The following is a 19,640-nucleotide window of genomic DNA, read 5'->3' as shown; positions in this document are numbered from 1 at the left end:
GCCGTGGAGCTGTAAGTGACTGCGCGAGTGAGGGGGACGCCAACAATATCCGGTAAACAAAGATGGCGACTGCTGACTTCAACAGATTGTTGTAGTTATCATGTAAGTTGAGTTATTGTTTATTCCTTTGGTTAAAGATGTACTAGTGCTACAGATTCACAGTTTCGGTACATCATAGCAACCATCCCAGTATGGCAAATGTTGGTTATGGTATCGTTATGTCGTATAAAGTAGCATTAATGATATCGTAGGTTGCTAGCTAGCCGAGTTAACGTTAACTTTAGCTCTGTAAACATAATGGTCTTTAGCTTTTTCGTTAGTCGGTACCAGCAAAAGAAAATAATTAACGGAATACCTAGCCAAGGGGACCGGACTTGGGCCTAATTAAGATGCCATTTCCTGTTGATGTGGCATGAAGTAAGAACAACAACAATGTCCATGTTTTCTAGAGGGTGAAGTTAACATGAACGTTATTTAACTAGCTAGCTATGCTTTAATGATCTTGGTAGTTTTCTTGCCATGTATTGTTGACAAAGGATCTAGGATAAGGGAATCGTACTTTTCGTTGACGTGCTCGTTTAAAGGAATTGTTGATGGCTGGCGGTTAGATGCCAGTCAACATATTCAGACGCTGTATACTAAGTTAAGTTTTGGTTAACGTTGTCTTTTTTTTCTTTGTCAGGGATTATTTAAACTGAAATCAACTGCTGTCGACAACGTACGCCCCTCTCCCTTATCTGAGAAGTACCCTCTTCATCACAGTTATGTCTACAGGAGTCATCATGAAAGGTAAGAAGTCCCCTGCATCACTTAGCAGACTGTAAACAAACTTGCATACCAGGCATGTACCGGTGGGTAGCCAACCACTTGAAAGACTTGACTGTCTCATCCAATCCCATTCCCCCGATCCCAACCCTGATAACATGGCCTCTTTTTCAGTCTCCTCCACTGTGCCCATCCGGGGGCCCGGAGATGGTATGGAGATGGACAAGCCGGCGGTGGCCCCGGAGATCTCCACGGAGATACCACTGCTGAAGGTGGCCACCCCGAAAGTCAGTCCCCGGCGGCCCGCCATGCCGGCACCAGCACCAGCACCAGCACCAGCACCAGTACCCTCTCAGGCTCCTGGAGTGTTGCACCTTGGGAAAGTGAGCCGCGAGGCTTGCACGGAGGTGGAAGCCGTCCGCATTGTGGTTCCGCGCGCCGCCATCAGCAGGAGCACGCGGGTCGGGCCGCACGACGAGGGGAGGGGGGACTGCGGGAGAGGCGGAGAGAAGGGGTCGCCCCTGCACACCGGGGAGGACCACTCCGCCGACCTGCTGGAGTGGAAGAGTGCCATGGAGAAGCTGCAGAACTCAGAGCGAAGGCTGCTGCAGGATAGAGAGGGTCTGTCGAACCAGTTACGGGTGCAAACTGAGGTGAGGGGGAGTGGATTGTGCTCATTTTCATACATGGAATTCTTCTGAATAATTGTTCAACTTAAGACCGGTGCCCACCGGACACGACGTTCAGCGGAGTGGGCTTGACGTGCAGGGTTTTAGAACAGTTTTCTATCCCTGTGCGGCTGCTGCACGACATACGTTTCTAGTGGGCTTTGCTCCATTAATTTTGCACGCACATATGCCTGCATTGTGCATTATTATTACCTCCGACAAGGAGGTTATGTCTTCATCGCGGACCGGGGTCTGTCTGTCTGTCTGTCTGTCTGTCTGTCTGTCTGTCTGTCTGTCTGTCTGTCTGTCTGTCTGTTAGCAAGATAACTCAAAAAGTAATGGATGGGTTTCGATGAAAATTTTCAGGGAAGGTCAGAAATGACACAAGGAAGAAACGATTTTGGGAGTGATCCATATCACTGTCGGGATTTCGGAGGCATTTGTTTTTCGCTTAGTGGTGTAATGGCATGGTATGGCCACGTGGTGGCGATCTGAATAGTTTAGGTTCAAATATATCATAACCTGGGAAGAACAATACAGGCGGAGGTGTGCGCTCTTTGAGTGCTCTTCTGGTTTTGTTATTGTTCCTATTCCATCATGTTCTGCATTGGATACATGCATCTGTTAAATTCATAAACCTGGGGCAATGGTACATAGGGCCACTTTTTGAAGAATGTTGCTGGGCAACCACGTAACCAGGTCCATGTGCTCTGACTGGATGATCATGATCATTTGCTTACTCACTCCAGCCAATATATCAATGTCAGTGTCAATGGGAATGTAATGTACCCGAACAACAACACTCATAGAACTCAACAGAACATGGGCCAACAATATTGCTCAACAAGTTTCCCTGTGTGTCATCAGTTTTATAGTAATGATTGTTGAGCTCTCATTATTCGGTTTATATCCTTCATAAATGTCTTGAATAGAAATGACAGCCATTCATAATATGCCCGGCAATTAGAGCAATGGGCCTTTTTCACAGGAACAGCAGGGCAAGCGCAGATATTTGTGTAATGACATAGATTCTAATTATGCTCCGCTTAAATTGAGCAGAAATGTCATTAATGTAACTTGCGATGTCTCTTCTTGCCTACTGCTTCATGTCAGAATGGCTACTGCGACATGGGTCTATTGAACTAACTGTGCCTCCATCTGTAGGTGAACAGAGAACTGAAGAAGCTGTTGGTGGCGTCGGTGGGGGACGACCTGCAGTACCACTTTGAGAGGCTGGCGCGGGAGAAGAACCAGCTGATCCTGGAGAACGAGGTGCTGGGCCGCAACCTGGCGCACACCGCAGAACAGCTGGAGAGGATGAGCATCCAGTGTGACGTCTGGAGGAGCAAGTTCCTCGCCAGCAGGTGTGTGGGTGTGGGTGTGGTTGTGGCGATGTGTGTATTTTTGTGATTGTACGCAGGTGTGTGTGTGTGCGTGTGTGTAAGTAAGTAAGTTCTGGTACATAACATGTGGCACCAGATATTCAAGTTTTTGTACACTGGAAGGAGAAATGTATCTGCATTTTCATGAGTATCTGTTCCCCGAGCGCCGCTGGTTGGGCAGGCAGCTCACTGCTCTGGGTTAGTGTGTGATTCACCTCACTGTGTGTGTGCTGTGTGTGTTCACTAATTCGGTTAAATTGGGTTAAATGCAGAGAAACGAATTTCCCTCACAGGATCAAAAAAGTATATATTCTATTCTATTCTATTCTACAAAGCTCTAAGAAGGGCAGCAGTTATACTTGTTCTCAAAGGAACCATACAGCATCAGTGATGCTTCATCCGTTTTATATGGCTTAAGCTTACAGTAATTTCCCGCATATAAGCCGCATTGTGTATAAGCTGCAGGACAGTGTTTAGTGCAAGTTAAAATAAACAAAACCATATTAACACAATATTAACTGCCCCCCTGTAATAACCTCATAGCTGAAGAAATTTAGCAAAATCAATGTATAAGCCGCGGCTAATAGTCGGGAAATTACAGTATACGTTTGATCATCCTGATTTGCCAAATGAAATTGCCCCAGCTGGCAGTCAGTTTCTTTTTTGCAGGATCTCCAATTACAGAAATTCATAGTTCTCATGATGTCTTGGTTTTGATGTAGAGTGATGGCTGAAGAGCTGACCAATGCCAGAGCCGCCCTCCAGAGACAGGCCAGAGAAGCTCAGAGCGCCATCCAGGACCTCCTGAATGAGAGAGAGGAGTTCTCCAGAGACATGGTGCACACACACAGGTATATCATCATCAATCTATCGTCATCAATTTAGATTATATCAAACATATTTATGTATAATGTAAGTGTGTAACATCAATTTCTAGTGTGATCTTGTGGTTAGACATGCTTTGATTGACACTAGAAATGATAATGATCTTGTGGTTAGATTTGTTTTCTGGGGTGTTTTTTAATATATGCAATATAAAATGTGACCATTCAAAGCGAAATCAGTCGTTTTGCGCCCAACGTTATTTTGAGAAAATCAACAATAACAAACTTCCGGGTTAAAATGTTGAATTTCACGTTTTCGCATAATTCGACTGTATACAGTCTACAGTTTCATATCGTGAACGCATTTCACGGAAAAACATACGTTTTGACTGTTAAACCCGGCGAAGATTCAACACATTTGCTGTCATTCCCGTTGTGCACGTTGGAAAGCTTAGTTCACGGCCGTTCACGTGAGCACAATAACTTAATTTAATAAATTTAACCGAAACGACTGGTTCCGCTTTACAGGGTCACAAATGATTACAAAAACCCTGTTGTGTTTTAGAAAAAAAAAACTTTTTAATACTATGACTGCAACTGATAACGACAGATAAAATGTAATTTAACTAATGACTGATGCCACTGATGTTATTTGACTGAGAGCGTTATTGATGTGAGGATAACACCTCTTTGACTAAGAGATGTTATTTGACTGGGAGCGATAGTGAGGATTTTTTGGTTGGATGTGTCGACTAGGCTCGAACACAGGTGAGCCCTTGAATAGATGTGTGGTGTGTTGACCGACGTGCTCGCATTGGTGTCGATGACGTCATGTCGCTGTGATTGACAGGTCTCTGGAGCAGCTGCTGGTGTCCCTGCAGTGGGGTCGTCAGCAGACGTACTACCCCAGCGCCCAGCCGCTGAGCACCGGGGAGCTGGCCGTGACCAACCGCAAGCTGGCCGATGCCATCAATGCCCACTTACTGGGCAACGTGGGAGGCAGCAGAAGCCCCAGCCCCAAGAGCAACCCCAGCTCAGAGCTGTGCAACACGCCTGCAGAGAAGATGGCTGAAAAGGTACGAGGAGACTTCTCCATTTGTTTATTTTGCTTTTGATGAAAAAAAAAAGTTGGCACTGTTATCGGTAAGCTTTTAAGGTCCACAGTATTTATACTGTTGATGGCTGAGAAGGTGTGCGATTACTGGCAAAAGCTGGTGCCAAACATTACCCTGTACTAGGCCAAATTATGTGTGTATATACCTCACAGTATTGGTCTGTAGAATGGCTTATGAATTTATCTGTTGAAATTCAGGGTTACATAAGTCAGTCATTGTCTTGTCTTGGTCATGTTGCTTTGGGTGAAAATGCAGCTTAGTTTTGAAAAGGCATTTAAAGTCCACAGAGCATACTCTCCAGGATGGATTATCAGGGATATTTTGTTGTAGCCGTTAAAAAAAGTACATGCCAAAATACATCCGCACAGTATTCATATATATACAGTACCCTCCAGAATTATTGGCACCCTTGGTAAAAGTTGACTAAAATTAGGTCTAAAAAATAATCTTTAGGTGATTTATTGTACTCCCACAATGAAAACAATGAGGAAAAATACACCCTGCAAGGGAAGCAAATTTATTCTGAGAAAAAGGAAAATCTCATAAAGAAATAAATGTTTTTAATAAAAACAGGTCACTCACAATTATTGGCACCCCTACTTGTAATACCTTCTTAAACCTCCCTTTGTCAACAAAACGGCATGTAATATTCTTCTCTGACACCCCATAAAGATTGAGAATACAAAGTAAGGGATTTAAGACCATTCATTTTTACAAAACCTCCCCAGATCGTCCAGATTGCTAGGTCCACACTTGTGCATTCTTCTTGTTGACTCATCCCACTGTTTTTCTATGGAGTTTAGATCAGGGGACTGCTATGGCAATGTCTGAAGCTTAATTTTGTGTTCAGTAAACCATATTTGTTTTGATCTGTGCATTTGTTTTGGTTCATTGACCTGATGAATGATCCAATCATGACCAACTTTTAGGGCCTTGGCAGAGATTGTTTGATTTCCTTCGAAAATTTTCAGGTTTTTCTTGGTGTTCATGATGCCATGCACCTTAATTAGGTTCTCAAGGCCTTTGGGAATTAAAACAGCCCCACAATAGCACAGCCCCTCCACCATAATTCTGATTAGGCATGGGGTTCTTTTTAGTATAGTCATTCTTCTATGTACGCCAAAGACACCTTAAGTGTTTTTAACAAAAGAGCATAATTTTATTTTCATCTGACAATGGACCACACTCCCAGACATGTCATGGTACCATTCAGTAACTCCTGCCATTTACATTGTTCATTAAATGACTCTACTGGCTTTAACCTGACATGCTGTCTAAATAATCTATTAGCAGTGAGGTCACTTTTGAAGATTTTTTGGGGGAACTTGGTGACCCCAAGATGATAGCTTTGTCTGTAACTCTCAACAGTGGTTCTTATGGATTTTTTTGCCTATCATACCATCCTCCATACTGTGCGTGGGAGCAAACTAGCCATGGGTCTTTGTCCAAGCATGTTTGCCACATTTCCAGATGATTAGAACCTTTTAGTCATCATTTTAACTGGAAATATAGGCATTTTCAACTAAATACCTAGTTTCCATAGACATTCTCTTACTTACAAATGTCAACACAATTTCTTTTTATTTCAATTTAGTGTATTCTCTTGTCTCTCCAATGTTGAAAAATGACTAGAGGATTTAGCCTCTGAGGGACTTCATTTTCATACCATAGTGAAAAAGAACGTCATGAACTACTTCTGAAAGTTCACAGACACTCTGATTTACTTTAAAACGTTGCATTTACATAGGAAAATGCTCCTGTTAAATGTTGTACATAATATGTTTCAGGGGTGCCAATAATTGTGAGCAAGCTGTTTTTGTTAAAAATATTTATTTCTTTATGAGATTTTCCTTTTTCTCAGAATAAATTTGCTTGCCTTGCAGGGTATATTTTTCCTCATTGTTTTCATTGTGGGAGTACAATAAATCACTTAAAGATTATTTTTTATACCTATTTTTAGTCAACTTTTACCAAGGGTGCCAATAATTCTGGAGGGTACTGTATATAGATATAGATATTCATATATATATATATATATAGATATAGATATAGATATAGATATTCATATATATATATATATTCATATATATATATAGATATCCATATATATATATTCATATATATATATATAGATAGATAGATATATAGTTTTACTGCTCTGAGTCAGTATATTGCACTATTCATTATATAGTACGTCATGGAAATTCAGGTTTTTTTTGTCAGGGAAAAGTCAAGGAATTTTATATTTGGGAACCCTGAAGTTCATCTTTCCCTTCCTCGTGACAGGTGCTTCGGACTCTGGACCCTATATCTGGCGTGGAAATCCAAGGTGAAGACGACTCCCCCGACTCGCCAACTTCGTCCTTCCTGCCCAATAAGAAAAGCATAGGACGGTTCCACCCGTACACGCGATACGAGAACATCACTTTCAACTGCTGTGAGCGCTGCAATGGAGAACTGCTGGTGCTATAGAGGGGTGTCCAGACAGTTATTGCCTTCCCACTAGTGGTATACAGTAGGTAACTACAGACAGACTGTTGCTGGAGATATGGAGAGTGCAGAGGTGCAAAAGTCCGGCTTCAGAAAGTAAAATTCCTGCCCCATTTTAGTTCCAACCATTCACTTAATCAGATGATTATTATTACCACAGCTCGTAGTCGTAGATCAGGTACTTTGTGAAATCACCTGTGTCAAGCGCGCAGGTAGAGGAAATACATGACAGGGCTTTTACTTTCTGATGCCGGACTTTTACATCTCTGGTAGAGTGCTGGTGTCACACCATGTCTTAAGAGACTCGAGGGTACATTGATTCTTGGCTTGATTTTTTTTTTCTCAGCACTTGTTCTGCTTGGGAAAAATCAAAGCCTATACACATTGCATCCATTGCTTTTCATGGGGTTGATGGAGTTTTTGAGCGACATGAAATAGGACTGGATAGTAATAGGATAAGTGCAGAATATTCACAAATTTGATTTTGCCGAAACCAGTTCTATTTCATCAGTGTAAACTGAACCAGTACTTGTTAAAAAATAACATTTCAGGGTGAGTGTATATGTTGCTAGGCTTGAAGAGTAAACTTTCAGACAACATTGGAACTCCAGTGTAGTATCAACTTCCCAATTGGATGGTGCATACATCTTGACTTGGTTCCAACTTTGTAACCAAAGAGTGTTATTAGTGAAAAACTCAAGCATTCCTGGGTGTAGTGAGGCTGATGTTTGATTAGTTGTACTGCCCAGGTCAACATGAACCTTGTTGCAATATGAACGCCTACTTGAAAAGAGGTGCTGCTGTAGAGATTGATTTGAGATTACCACGTTTTACTTGAAATGTCTAGAAAGTTTGTATTATGGCTGCAAAATTGTAAACTGTTTTCTAAAGTATATTATGATTTTAAGTGGTCTGTGTGAATTTAATATGACAATGGCTGTATTTATTAAGAAATCTATCAGTGAAACTACATTTGTCACTTTTATGAAGCATTAATTGGGTATAATAATAGAAGTGTTTTTTGCTGTGTGGTCTGTTGCACAGCTGTGCTTTTTATTTTATCCCCTAATGCTTTTACACTGAATTGAGTACCAAAGTGATTATCACTTGTCATTTCATACTTTTAAATGCTTTGGGTAACGGTTTTGACATTTTATGATATTTTTTTCAGTTTGATAAAAGTATAACGTGATCATTTGCACAAGTCAGACTACACAATAGTGAGGATTCATAACAGGAGTATATCTCTATTGGAAGAAGTGGTGTCACACGTTGTGATGCCTTGCTGTGTGAGTTGTAATGAAACGGTTTAATACAGTATAATCTCAAATCTTGGATTTTGTGCTATCATCTATTTCTCTTCAATCTTTTGAGACCAAAATAAATTGATTGTGGTAAATAGTTGTTTGTCTCATGCTTTAAGTTATATTATAATACAGATTCCTGTTCTCTGGATAAAAGAATAGCCCTGAAGGGCAGCCTAGGGCAGGGGTCTGCAACCTTTATTATCAAAATATTTTCATTAAAAGTTAACTTTCATTAACTTTTTAATATTATTATTATTTTTTTACCTGTTACAACCACTGAATACAACAGAAGTGCAGTGTGCACTTTGAAATAAATTAATCTGTGAACTGCAGGCCTATTTAAGTCCTTATATTTGTGTAAAAGTAAAATAAAAACTACCCCACTTTAATATAAATAAAACATTTAGCTGCAGCTTACTATTGCAGGGTTCGCACATGCTAAAAGCTGCCATCAGGTAAAGGTGCGGTCTGTTGACATTGATGTGACGTATATTGTTGTTGAAAAAATATTAATTATAAACTGCTTTTTTTTTTAATTAGATAGTATATCAACTCAAACTAACAAGATAACTGCACAACAAAATAAACAAATAACAATATATGAATTAATTAAGAAATACCCTTTTTATGTTTGTGTTTTTTTTGTTTTTTTTTTGTCAAGGCCAAAGGGAGCCGCTCAGGATGCTGAAGAGCCGCAGGTTGCCTACCCCTGGCCTAGGGTCTATTAGTATCACTGTAAGCCCATTTAGTGATAATGCAAATAAACAGATTGCTGAAAACACCTAGCCTGGCTAACGCCTACCACTTCTCAAATGAGACGTGGTCTGGCAACCAGACGTTCATTTTCTCGTATTTGAAAAAAATGCCCAGATCCGTTCATTGGGCGCCACGGATGTCTATCAAATACGCATAGCTCACCCAACTCGTTCGTATGCAACGCTAAGGGCTGCCGTAAATCCTTTGGCGTCGAATGTAGACGCAAGAAGGCAATGGAAACTTCTCGGATGTTCTGTGATTGGTTCGCCAACATCAGGCGAACATTTGGGCGTTAGTTTCCAGACTGGCTTAGCAGCGGGATTGAAATCACCGCGCAAGGCAGTATGGGAAAACCCAGGCTAGAAAACACCACCAATTAAAATAATTTTGCTCTCAATCAACAGTTTGAAGTCATTAACTACTGTAAATAGACCCTGGGTTATTTTTACTCCAGAGTAATTCCTAATTAGTCATTCATGTTCCATAATTCGTAATTCACTGCTATAACGTTGATGCAATACAGACAGACAAAATACTTCAACTGTATCCTTTTAATGGACTTTCACTGGTCTAACATTTCTTGAATCCACATGAATCTGTTGCCATCAACATTTTAGTTAGTACAGCAATAAATGGCATAGACAATATCCCACCCTCTCCATGAGGTTGTCAGATATTAATCAAGACTTCCACACAATAATATCCAGATGACTGAGATCCTAACAAAGTGATTTAATATCAATGATGATTGATGAAGGTCCATGGGTTGAGAATTTAGTAACAGTACATAGCTTTGTGTTTGTGTATGCCAGTATGTGGATGGCACTTGAACACAAGTCACTCACGATAGCCGTGCCATTCAATGGTTAGTCTTCCCACCAGTTCTTTCTAGCCTTCTGTCTGTCAGAGAACGCAGCCGTCTTACGTTTCAGTACATTCGTTAATGGGCTCTGAAAAGAAGCTTTTCCTTCCACTCCACCTCTAAAGTGTTGTTTGCTGATGAGCAAGTTTTTTGACTCTCTGTTTGCCCGTTTTGTGGCTAACCCCTCTGCACCCTCTAAGTCTGTACTGCCATTCTTGGCAGAGTGGAAGCCGGCGTGCTTCCTCTTGGGCACAAACTTCAAGGCCTCCACCCAGCTTCCTGTCTCCTTGATGGTCCTAAGAATCTGGAACATCTGATCTAAGCTCAAGTTCTTGGCACCAGATTCCCAGTCCAAGTGCTCATCCAGTGGCAAACGCGCGGTGGCCAGATTCAGACGCTTGGCATTGGCCAGAGAGACTCCGGGCTGGTTAGAGCGGTCCACCAGGGCCCCGATGATGTACACCTTGTTGCAATCAAAGGTGCGGAGCGGGTTGGGCGAATCAGCTGTCAGGTACACCAGCTGTTCGAGGGGGAACATGTCAACGTGTCGCTGGGGGGAGGCAGTAATCAGGAGGTTCTCCCATGCATTAGTGCCGTAGCGTTTGACTAGCTCCTCGTGGTAGGTACCTTCAGGATTGAGGTTGCAGAAGTGCAAGTGAAATGGATCTACAGCACGTCGGTTATGGCCTTCAGTCTCCAGTAGTTGGCTGGCTGTATTTGCTATCTCACGCGGTGTCATGTGCTGTTCATAGCTCATGTCGAACACCAGTGGCTGGCCAAACTGCATAGCCTGAGCACTCTTCCAGCCAAGTAGTCGATCCTCCGACCGCGTCCAAAAGTTGAGAAGAAAGGTGTTTTTACACTTGCTGCCGACTTCTTCGTCATCACCCTCTTCTTTGCTCATCTCCTCTATTTCGGCCAACTTCTTCATCCTCTTCTGTTCTTGCTTCCTCTTGTTGGCCTTCTTTATAGCTTCTCTGGTGCACAGGAACCTTAAGTACTTTTTCTTTGAAGACTTGGTGAGACGCTCCGCTACCATGTCTAGCTCTTCGTCCGTAATGTGCTCTGGCACCTGCTTTCCTGCCTGACGCCACATCTCCACCAACTGACGGGTAGCCTCCCGTGGCGAATCCTGGCCCATCTCACTGGCCCCTGCTTGGACGGTGTCATCGTCACTGGCCCTTGGCGTCTCTTCTTGTGCCACTTGAGACCTCATTACGGATTTCCAGATGTCCAAGTCCACCTTCTCAGTTTCTTGGTCTTTGGGCTGAGGCACATCTTTCCACTTAGGCCAGCTTGTGCTGAGAGACCGTGTAGGGTTTTGGAGGTGGTTGAGTGAAAACGCGGAGTTTGCCGATGGCGACAGATGGCTTTTCTTTAAAGCTAATCTTGGCGGCAAAGAATGACAACATTGTCGCAATTGATTCAGCATAGATAACTTCGCGAACCTGATGCTCATGATTGTACATGTGATCAACAGCCTGTGAAGTAATGGTAGGCAGCCAAGTGGTTCTAACTTCTACTGCTAGCAGAGAAGCTAGCTATCTTTGATTTAGAAACGTGCACATCCAACCTTAGTTTAGAGTGTCATTCTTCATAGTGTCTTCATAGTGTAATTTCTTCATATTCAAACCTTGGGTGCAAGCAGTTATGTGTAATAGTACATAAAATATACTCAGATTCACGGCTAATATGATGCACTTTATGTCCCGCTGTGCTCATGCTTCCATGGAAGGTCACGTTGGGCATCTGTGCATCTGGTTTCTCTAACCGTGTGGAAACAAATTGCTTACGTGCGCATCATATTCTCTTCTTACCTGCACTTCATTCATATGTGATCAAACTGATTTCTTTAGATACAGGATGCAACTTCTGATACATGTAATATGAATATATTTCTACAGCACGTAATGCTACAGAAATTATCTGTAAGCCTACTTTAAAAAGATCCCAATTTCTACACGGAAACTTTATAGTGTTGCACAGAACAAAACGCGCATCGGATGCTCGGATGTTGTTTATAAGGAGGTTTTGACAGACAGTGTAGAACTTTGCAGTTATGAGTTTATTTCTTCCTAAGTTGTCTAGCAAGAAAGACATCGATACAGTCATTAAAACGGTTGCTGAAAAGGTTCTGGTTCTACGTTTTGGAAGAGATGATGATGTTATATGCATGCAACTCGATGAAATTGTAAGTAGCCTAACCATGGCCTAACGTTTTCAAATTACAGTTATGCGTGAATGCTAATCTTACCTACAATATGTGTAGAAGTCTTACCAGCTCTGTAATCTTATTATTTCGGTATGCTGATTATAACGTTTTACATTTTTTGTTATTAGCTGTCAAAAACATCCCATGATTTAAGCAACATGGCTGCTATCTATATTGTGGATGTGGACAAGGCACCCATCTATTCTCGCTATTTTGACATCAGCTTCATCCCCTCGACGGTGTTCTTCTTCAACGGACAACACATGAAAGTTGACTACGGGTGAGGCATGAAACAAAGGCAAATTAGATGGAAATTCTGCTAGAAAATGGTTTTCGACGCGTGTAGATGGCGATGTGTTAGGTCAGGCTGTGGAATGTGGATAAACCCTGATGTCTTTCATGCTTTTCCCAAAGGTCTCCAGATCACACGAAATTTGTGGGGAGCTTCAAAACCAAACAAGATTTCATGGATCTCATCGAGGTGATCTATCGTGGAGCCATGAGAGGAAAGCTAATTGTTCAGAGCCCCATAGACCCTAGAAACATTCCCAAGTACAATCTACTGTACCATGGCATCTAGTGTAGGGTAACAGAATGGACATGGACAAATGGGTTAATTTGATGCTGATGGTGAGAGATTTGTTTCCCATGGAAACAACAAAATATGAGTTTCTTCTTGTGTCAGAATAAGTGGCCAGATATTTATGGCTCTAAGCAAGGATTGAGTTTGTTTGGTTTTTTTTAACTTGCATTTTTGTTACAAGTGTTGACTAATGAAATAACAATAAAGGTTTGCATTAACATTCTTTTATTCATGATTGCGGATGTCTGTGGGCATTCCCACAGACAACAAATCTCACCAATTTAACACTATTTATTACTTCAAGATGTATTATAATGAAAAAAGTGAAAGAAAATCATTTTACTCCTTAAGACAGGATTTCATCTTGACACATTGTGTATTTAATAATAGCCCAAACATATTTCTTTTTAAATTAAATAATGGCATCTTATTTATTGTGGTGGTGGCCATTGCCAGCTCTCATGTCTCTGTCCTGGGCCAGGCGCATGCTCCGGCTCCTGGTGACTATGCTGAAGGGAGTGGGCGGAGCCCTGGGTCTTATCGCCTTGGTGAAGAACCGGAACACCGACTCCATGCAGGCAGCAGGCGCGCTGTCGTGGCATAGCGTGCCGGCAGAGAGCTGCATGCCCGCTCTTAGGGTGCCCACCGGTCCGTTCAGGGGTTTACTGCTAAGAACCCACCTCCTGGAGTGGCTGCGCAACCACCCGCGCCCATCCACCCTCAGGGGCTGGTGCCACACGTTGTGGGAGGAGTCTATGAAGGCGACTGCGGACACACGGCTCTCTACTGCCTCTGCTCTCCGACACAACAGATCCACGAACGCCAGTCCGCCATAACCGTGAGCAACCATCACTATATGCTCAGCAGCACTCTGGAAGATTTGTTAAAAGTCAAAGCAATACATTACCAGTTATATACAATACTGTGGTTGTGAGTGAGTTAGAACTGCACATGTCCAATGTTTAACTAATACTTCGGGGCCATAATTAAAATGGCAGACTGACTGAGCAATCACTCAGAGAACAAAGTGTCTGGAACACAACCATGTGGGACCCACCAATGTCTGGCTGACGGTCAGATCTGACTCATGGCATTAACTTAGCAAATAGATTTTGTCTCATTAAATATAATTATTGTTAGACTTTGTTGGTTGCCCATCATTCATGTCAAGCCTATACCTTACACTGACAGACTTTGACAAGATTTGGGAAAGATCCTTGAAACATTGTGGTCTTTTAACTAATGCCCCTCATTCAAGGTTTACTCAAAAGACCAAAATCTCTCAAGAATCTTTCCCTAATCTTGTCAAAGTCTGATCAGTGTTAGGTAGGCTTTAGGGTCCTTTGTGGTGTGTGTGTGTGGAATGTGGAAAACAAGGTGTCTGATTAACCTGGGAGATCAAGCAGTCCCAGACGCGGCAGACGTGCTCCTCGGGAGACAGCCCTCCCTCGTTGGGATTCACGAGCAGCACGGCCCAGCCCTCAGCCATGGCCCAGAGCACGTAGAGGATTTGGCCGCCTCTCCTCAGGCCCTCACGGACCACCATCCTCCAGCTCCACACTCCACAGCACATGGTGCCCCTGTCCTGAACCAGCACCAGCAGAGCCCTCTTGTTCTGCAGCGCTCCGGGACTCATGTACACGAAGCCCTCGTCGTGGGGCAGAAAGGCCCTTTGCAGCTGCAGGTGGTGCTCAAGGATGTTGTAGACATACGTGGTGATGAAACCGCAGAGAGTTGCCTGCTCTCGCTGGGTGCCCTGGACGTCATGGCAGTCAAAGCGGAAAACGTATAATTCGCCTGTGACCTTGTGGCACAGAAGGCCATCCTTGGTGAAGCAGTAAGGGAATCCAGATAGACTCTGGTTGTTGTAGTCGATGTCAGATCCGAACTCCATTCTGCTTTGCTGGATCACCTAAAGTTTGAGAGCTCGACAGACTGAACAGGTCTTCAAGAAGTGGGCAAACTATTTATCTTAGCAGTTGTAGAAAGAAAATGTAAGATGTCCTATAATCAAATTTGGCACTCTATCAGTTGAGAACACCTGATGCAGCTAATCAAGACTATGATTATTACACCGACTTAAATCAGGTGTGCTCGAACAGGTGTTCAACTAAATTTAAGTGGCAAACACAGCCATAGACCTCTGAAGTTCGCCTACAAAAAAGCCACCATCTTTGCCCAAATAAGGAGATCCGGTATCTTGAGTTTTTTTCTATGGGAAAATAACATGGGGATTTTCAATTATCGCACCTGTTAAAATCTAGCGGGGATGATGACATTGGAAATGCAGACGTTTTTCACTACATAGTTTTGTCCACTGCTGTCTAGTGGATACTGTGATCTTCGGTAGGTGAAGATGGCACACTTTGATCTTTGCTACCCCAGAGCTAACCTACCATGCAACTTGCCATAGGCAGTTAGCTTCAATTAGCTTCAACTCCCGGATCTCCTTATATGGGCAAAGATGGCAGCTTTGGATCCTTTTTGTAGGCGAACTTCAGTAGACCTCTGAAGTTCGCCTACAAAAAAGCTACCATCTTTGCCCAAATAAGGAGATCAGGTATCTATATATTTTTTCTATGGGAAATAACACGGGGATTTTCAATTATCGCACCTCGCGGGGATGATGACATTGGAAATGCAGACGTTTTTCGCAACACAGTTTTGTCCACTGCCGTCTAGTGGATAATGTGATCTTCGGTATGTGAAGACGACACGCTTTGATATTTAGTACCTAGAGCTAACTTACAATGTAACTTGTCATAGGCAGTTAGCTTCAATTAACACCCGGAACTCCTTATATGGGCAAAGATGGCAGCTTTGGATCCTATTTGTAGGCAAACTTCACAGGTCTATTATGAAGAACAAGGATGCCTCACAAGAAAGATTAAGGGTCTCTGGATTAAATTATAAATGAGTGACTGATGAATTGGATGAATTCACCCTATTTGCATATGTAGTAGTGCTTCACTTGCTTTTACCAAATCTTATCACTTTAAAAAGTTTCTTTCTCAAGTATAGACACCTTGTTATCTCACAGAATATATTGAACTGTATTTCTCTCTCATTATTGCAAAACACATTGTTGCTTTAGTGTATGTCGAGATGCAATGTTTCTTTAGCTGGAGAGTTATGATTTTGAGAAACAAAGAGTGCATATTCAGGCATATCAGGCAACATCCTGAAAATTTGGCAGCTACTAAAAACATTCCTAAAAGCATCATAGAGCATGCTGAGAACTGCCTGGTCTCATGAAAGGGAAACAGCTGATCTATCGATTCCTTGCTCATGAGAGAAATATGCTTTATGTGGACACATCCTCGTTGAACATGCATAGTCCTGATTTGGGTGTGTTTATAATGACTGTTAAAACTTGAAGTGCTTCCAAGATTGATTAGAAAAAAAGGTTACGACGAAATCAGCCTGCCACACTTCCACAATAACCGTGTATGAACAATAAATGAGGCTGGGCACTGCTCTCGGAAGTTCATAACCGTATAGTTAAAACAACTGCTCAGACAAAAAAGGACCTGTATTCTGAACCCCCAAAAGCAAATGGTTCATATTATAATGGTGAACAGAAAGAGTGCAGTGCACTAGTGCCACTTACTCAATACTTAATATAACCTGAAACATTTTAGAGACCAATACTTTTTATCTGATCTTTTTCATACATTGCAACAGCATTTTACCTCTGAAATCACAGATGTTGAAATGGACTCCTTTACAAAACCATTCCTTTCAGTCAATGATAAGCATGGCCCTTTCAAAACATTCAGAGTAAAATATGAGTAGCTCCTTGGTCTTCACCTGAATTATCAGCTTTATTTAAAAGAGAGAAACAGAGCTTGGTCACTAGCTGTGAAGACTGGAAACCCACAACACTGGTTATAGCTTTTAAACCATTTAGAAATAAATGTGCATCATCTGTGCGGAACGCTAATTATCTGTATCTGGCTGGATGACCAACTCATAATTACATAGCCACAAAAAAGTTCTAGACTATGGTGATGTGATGTTTAGAAATGCAGCTGCTTGTTCCCTTACAGCCTGGACTCCACCACTCTGCTCTGAGATTCATTACTGGTGATAGCACTCATCGACATCGTTGTGTCCTCTATGGTAAAGTGGTTGGTCATCTTTGACAGAGAGGAGGGTATCTGTGTGTGTCAATTATTTCTAACTGTTTATTTACAAAGGTATTGTTGGGAAATTACCAGGTAATATTTCAAACATGCTTGTTTGGAATTCTGGTCCCTATCAGACCAGATCAAATGACAGTTTCTTGTATCCATTCTTGGGAAAGTCTGCCTTTTGTTATGGTGCCCCTACTTATCTTCATTGTAATATAAAAAATAACTCTCTACTTTCATTTAATCAATTCAAGTCTGTAATCACAAATCGTCATATGTCAATAAGTAAATGTTTTATTATTGTTATTATTTTATTCATATTTTCGTATGTATTTTTAGCCTATATTTTTTTACCGTACTCCTCTACACTGTTATATAGTTAGGTAAAAATTTTATTTATTTGAAAATGAAGACTACCCTCAAAATGAACCTCCGAGGTTGAAAGACTGAATGAATCCCCGTCCCCGAATGCACTATCTTTTACTGTCTATGCAGAGAATGCCTAAAAAGTCCTGCTTCCTCAATCAAAATACATTTAAGAGTCGGGAACGAAAATCAGGCTTGTGTTTCCGATCGACGCGTTTTACGCACGAACCGGAAGTGCATTAATGGCGACCTTGTTGAAAGCATGAAAAGGAATACTGTAAACAGATCAAATGCGCTGTGACGTGAAATTATAGTTTATAATTTTTAAGCTATTTGTACACGTTGCTTAGTTGTTGTAGCCATGTTTGCCAGCCTCAGAACTGCGTTCTGTGGATTGGCAATTGGCAGGACAACAGGATGTTCAGGTAAGTTGGATAACGTTACCCAGACAGTACCTTACATAGCCTACGTTACTAGTTTTCGTTGCCAAATTAAGCAACTTGATTTGAAAATCAGAATCATTCGGTGAACGTACAGCAATTAATTAAATGTAACAGTGTCATGAGCAAATGTTATGTATTTGCAGGTGGAGCGTTGACCCACATGAAAGTGCTATCTGTGGGCATGAAGACTTATGATGTGCCTCCAGACTATTCTGGTAATCTAATTTCCCTTTCCCTTTCCCATCTTTTTTTACCCTATTTGATATGGTTACTTAACCATTTCTCATTTCTGTGGTTAACCTGACACCCATGAATGTGATTTGATGCTCCTCTCGTACAGATGTGGTGTTACCTGAGAAACCGAAATTGAAATTCATCAATAAAGTGCCCAATTACAAAAAGGCAAAGAAAGAGATGAAAAGACTGAAGGACATCCAAGGCCCTACAAAGGGAGCAGACAAATTTACTGAGAAGGGTCAATATGGCATTGTTGTGAGTCCCATACATAAATAACTAAGTGTTTTTGCAACTGATGCAGAATTACTGATTTACATGCATTTGAAAGTGTTAAAGGTATGAAGTGGCTCATAAATTGACACGGCTGCTCATCCTTAGGCTCTTGGAGGAGGCTTTCTTCACTGGGGTCACATAGAAATGATGAGGTTGACCATAAACCGACGTATGGACCCACGAACAGCCTTCGCCAACTGGCGTATCAACGCCCCGTATAAACCAATCACTCGCAAGGGCCTGGGCCAGCGAATGGGAGGGGGCAAAGGTGCCATTGACCACTATGTCTCGCCAGTACGTGCTGGCCGCCTGGTGCTGGAGATGGGAGGCAAAATCGAGCTTGGGGAGGTGGAACCTGTGCTCAAGCAAGTAGCCAAGAAGCTGCCGTTCCCTGCCAAGGTTGGTTGTCTGTCCGCTGTCAATTTGTGGCAATGAAGCATGATCTTGGGTTGTCAGTCCTTTCCATGTGTGCACTCAAAATATATATAAATACACTACAGTTCATATGCGATTCAAGGCAGGTGCCTTGATACTTTACGAAATATAGAGGTAACTAATTGTGGTAAAAAAATAAATAAATAGCCATTTCAGAAATGATCTTTGCATCACTTAAATGCTGGAAGGTCCCACTGACCTAGCCTGTGAATTCTGTTCCCGTAGGTTGTGAGCCGGGAAAGTCTGGCTGCCTTGCACAAGGAGCAGGAGGACCGGGCAACAAATAATCAGAATCCCTGGACCTTTGAACAGATTGCCAGGGGAAACATGATGGGGATTCGGAAGGTCCTAAGCCCCACCGACCTGCGAAACCATGGCCGCTATGCTGGCAAGTTCTTCTACCCTGACAGGGTCTGAACTGCTGACCTTACACTTGTGTAAACCCAAGGGAGAGGCAACCAAAGGCACATTGCAATGGACCTGAAGCACTCTTTCATTTGTGATTTACCTTCTGTGTGAGGAATGTAAAAAAAAATAGACATGAAGTTATAAACAGTCAGATGGTGATACATGAACAAATACAGCTGCCGATTGGACTGGATGACCATCTTGGCTATATCTGAGACTCTAGGACCCACGAGGAGAGAATGATGTTATCTAACATGTAACATTGTTGTGATATCATTTTCATTCACCATAGATGGATGGCTGTGTAATTGATGACTGTATCACCAATAAAATATATACAAGCTTTGTTTTTGTGCATGACCATCACTGTGTTTTTAACAA

General features: G+C 42.1%; 5 protein-coding genes across 5 annotated transcripts; 3 read left to right on the top strand and 2 right to left on the bottom strand.

Moving 5' to 3' along the window:
• Positions 1-8,151, top strand: blzf1 (basic leucine zipper nuclear factor 1). Its single transcript, XM_062528017.1, has 7 exons — positions 1-102; positions 683-789; positions 940-1,418; positions 2,598-2,797; positions 3,538-3,666; positions 4,490-4,715; positions 7,041-8,151. The coding sequence occupies exons 2-7, from the start codon at positions 765-767 to the stop codon at positions 7,224-7,226; spliced, it is 1,245 nt and encodes a 414-aa protein (XP_062384001.1). The 5' UTR covers positions 1-102; positions 683-764; the 3' UTR covers positions 7,227-8,151.
• Positions 8,152-9,843: 1,692 nt separating this feature from the next.
• trmt10c (tRNA methyltransferase 10C, mitochondrial RNase P subunit) lies at positions 9,844-11,913 on the bottom strand. The gene has a single exon (XM_062528240.1). It carries the CDS (start codon positions 11,626-11,628, stop codon positions 10,174-10,176), a length of 1,455 nt encoding a protein of 484 aa, XP_062384224.1. The 5' UTR covers positions 11,629-11,913; the 3' UTR covers positions 9,844-10,173.
• A 251-nt stretch (positions 11,914-12,164) lies between these two features.
• txnl4b (thioredoxin-like 4B) lies at positions 12,165-13,182 on the top strand. Its single transcript, XM_062528273.1, has 3 exons — positions 12,165-12,360; positions 12,510-12,661; positions 12,796-13,182. The coding sequence occupies exons 1-3, from the start codon at positions 12,229-12,231 to the stop codon at positions 12,959-12,961; spliced, it is 450 nt and encodes a 149-aa protein (XP_062384257.1). The 5' UTR covers positions 12,165-12,228; the 3' UTR covers positions 12,962-13,182.
• Positions 13,173-15,009, bottom strand: si:ch73-41e3.7 (uncharacterized protein LOC572312 homolog). Its single transcript, XM_062528272.1, has 2 exons — positions 14,355-15,009; positions 13,173-13,835 (listed from the first exon to the last, which is right to left on the bottom strand). Exons 1-2 carry the CDS (start codon positions 14,856-14,858, stop codon positions 13,392-13,394), a joined length of 948 nt encoding a protein of 315 aa, XP_062384256.1. The 5' UTR covers positions 14,859-15,009; the 3' UTR covers positions 13,173-13,391.
• Positions 15,010-17,677: 2,668 nt separating this feature from the next.
• Positions 17,678-19,606, top strand: mrpl16 (mitochondrial ribosomal protein L16). The gene is made up of 5 exons (XM_062527696.1): positions 17,678-17,888; positions 18,050-18,121; positions 18,247-18,398; positions 18,522-18,815; positions 19,077-19,606. The coding sequence occupies exons 1-5, from the start codon at positions 17,825-17,827 to the stop codon at positions 19,266-19,268; spliced, it is 774 nt and encodes a 257-aa protein (XP_062383680.1). The 5' UTR covers positions 17,678-17,824; the 3' UTR covers positions 19,269-19,606.
• The last annotated feature ends 34 nt before the right edge of the window (positions 19,607-19,640 follow it).

Source organism: Sardina pilchardus, chromosome 23, assembly GCF_963854185.1.
Source record: "Sardina pilchardus chromosome 23, fSarPil1.1, whole genome shotgun sequence".
NCBI lineage: Eukaryota > Metazoa > Chordata > Actinopteri > Clupeiformes > Clupeidae > Sardina > Sardina pilchardus.
Note: the sequence above shows the minus strand (reverse complement) of the source record. Positions and strands in the feature narration are given on the sequence as shown.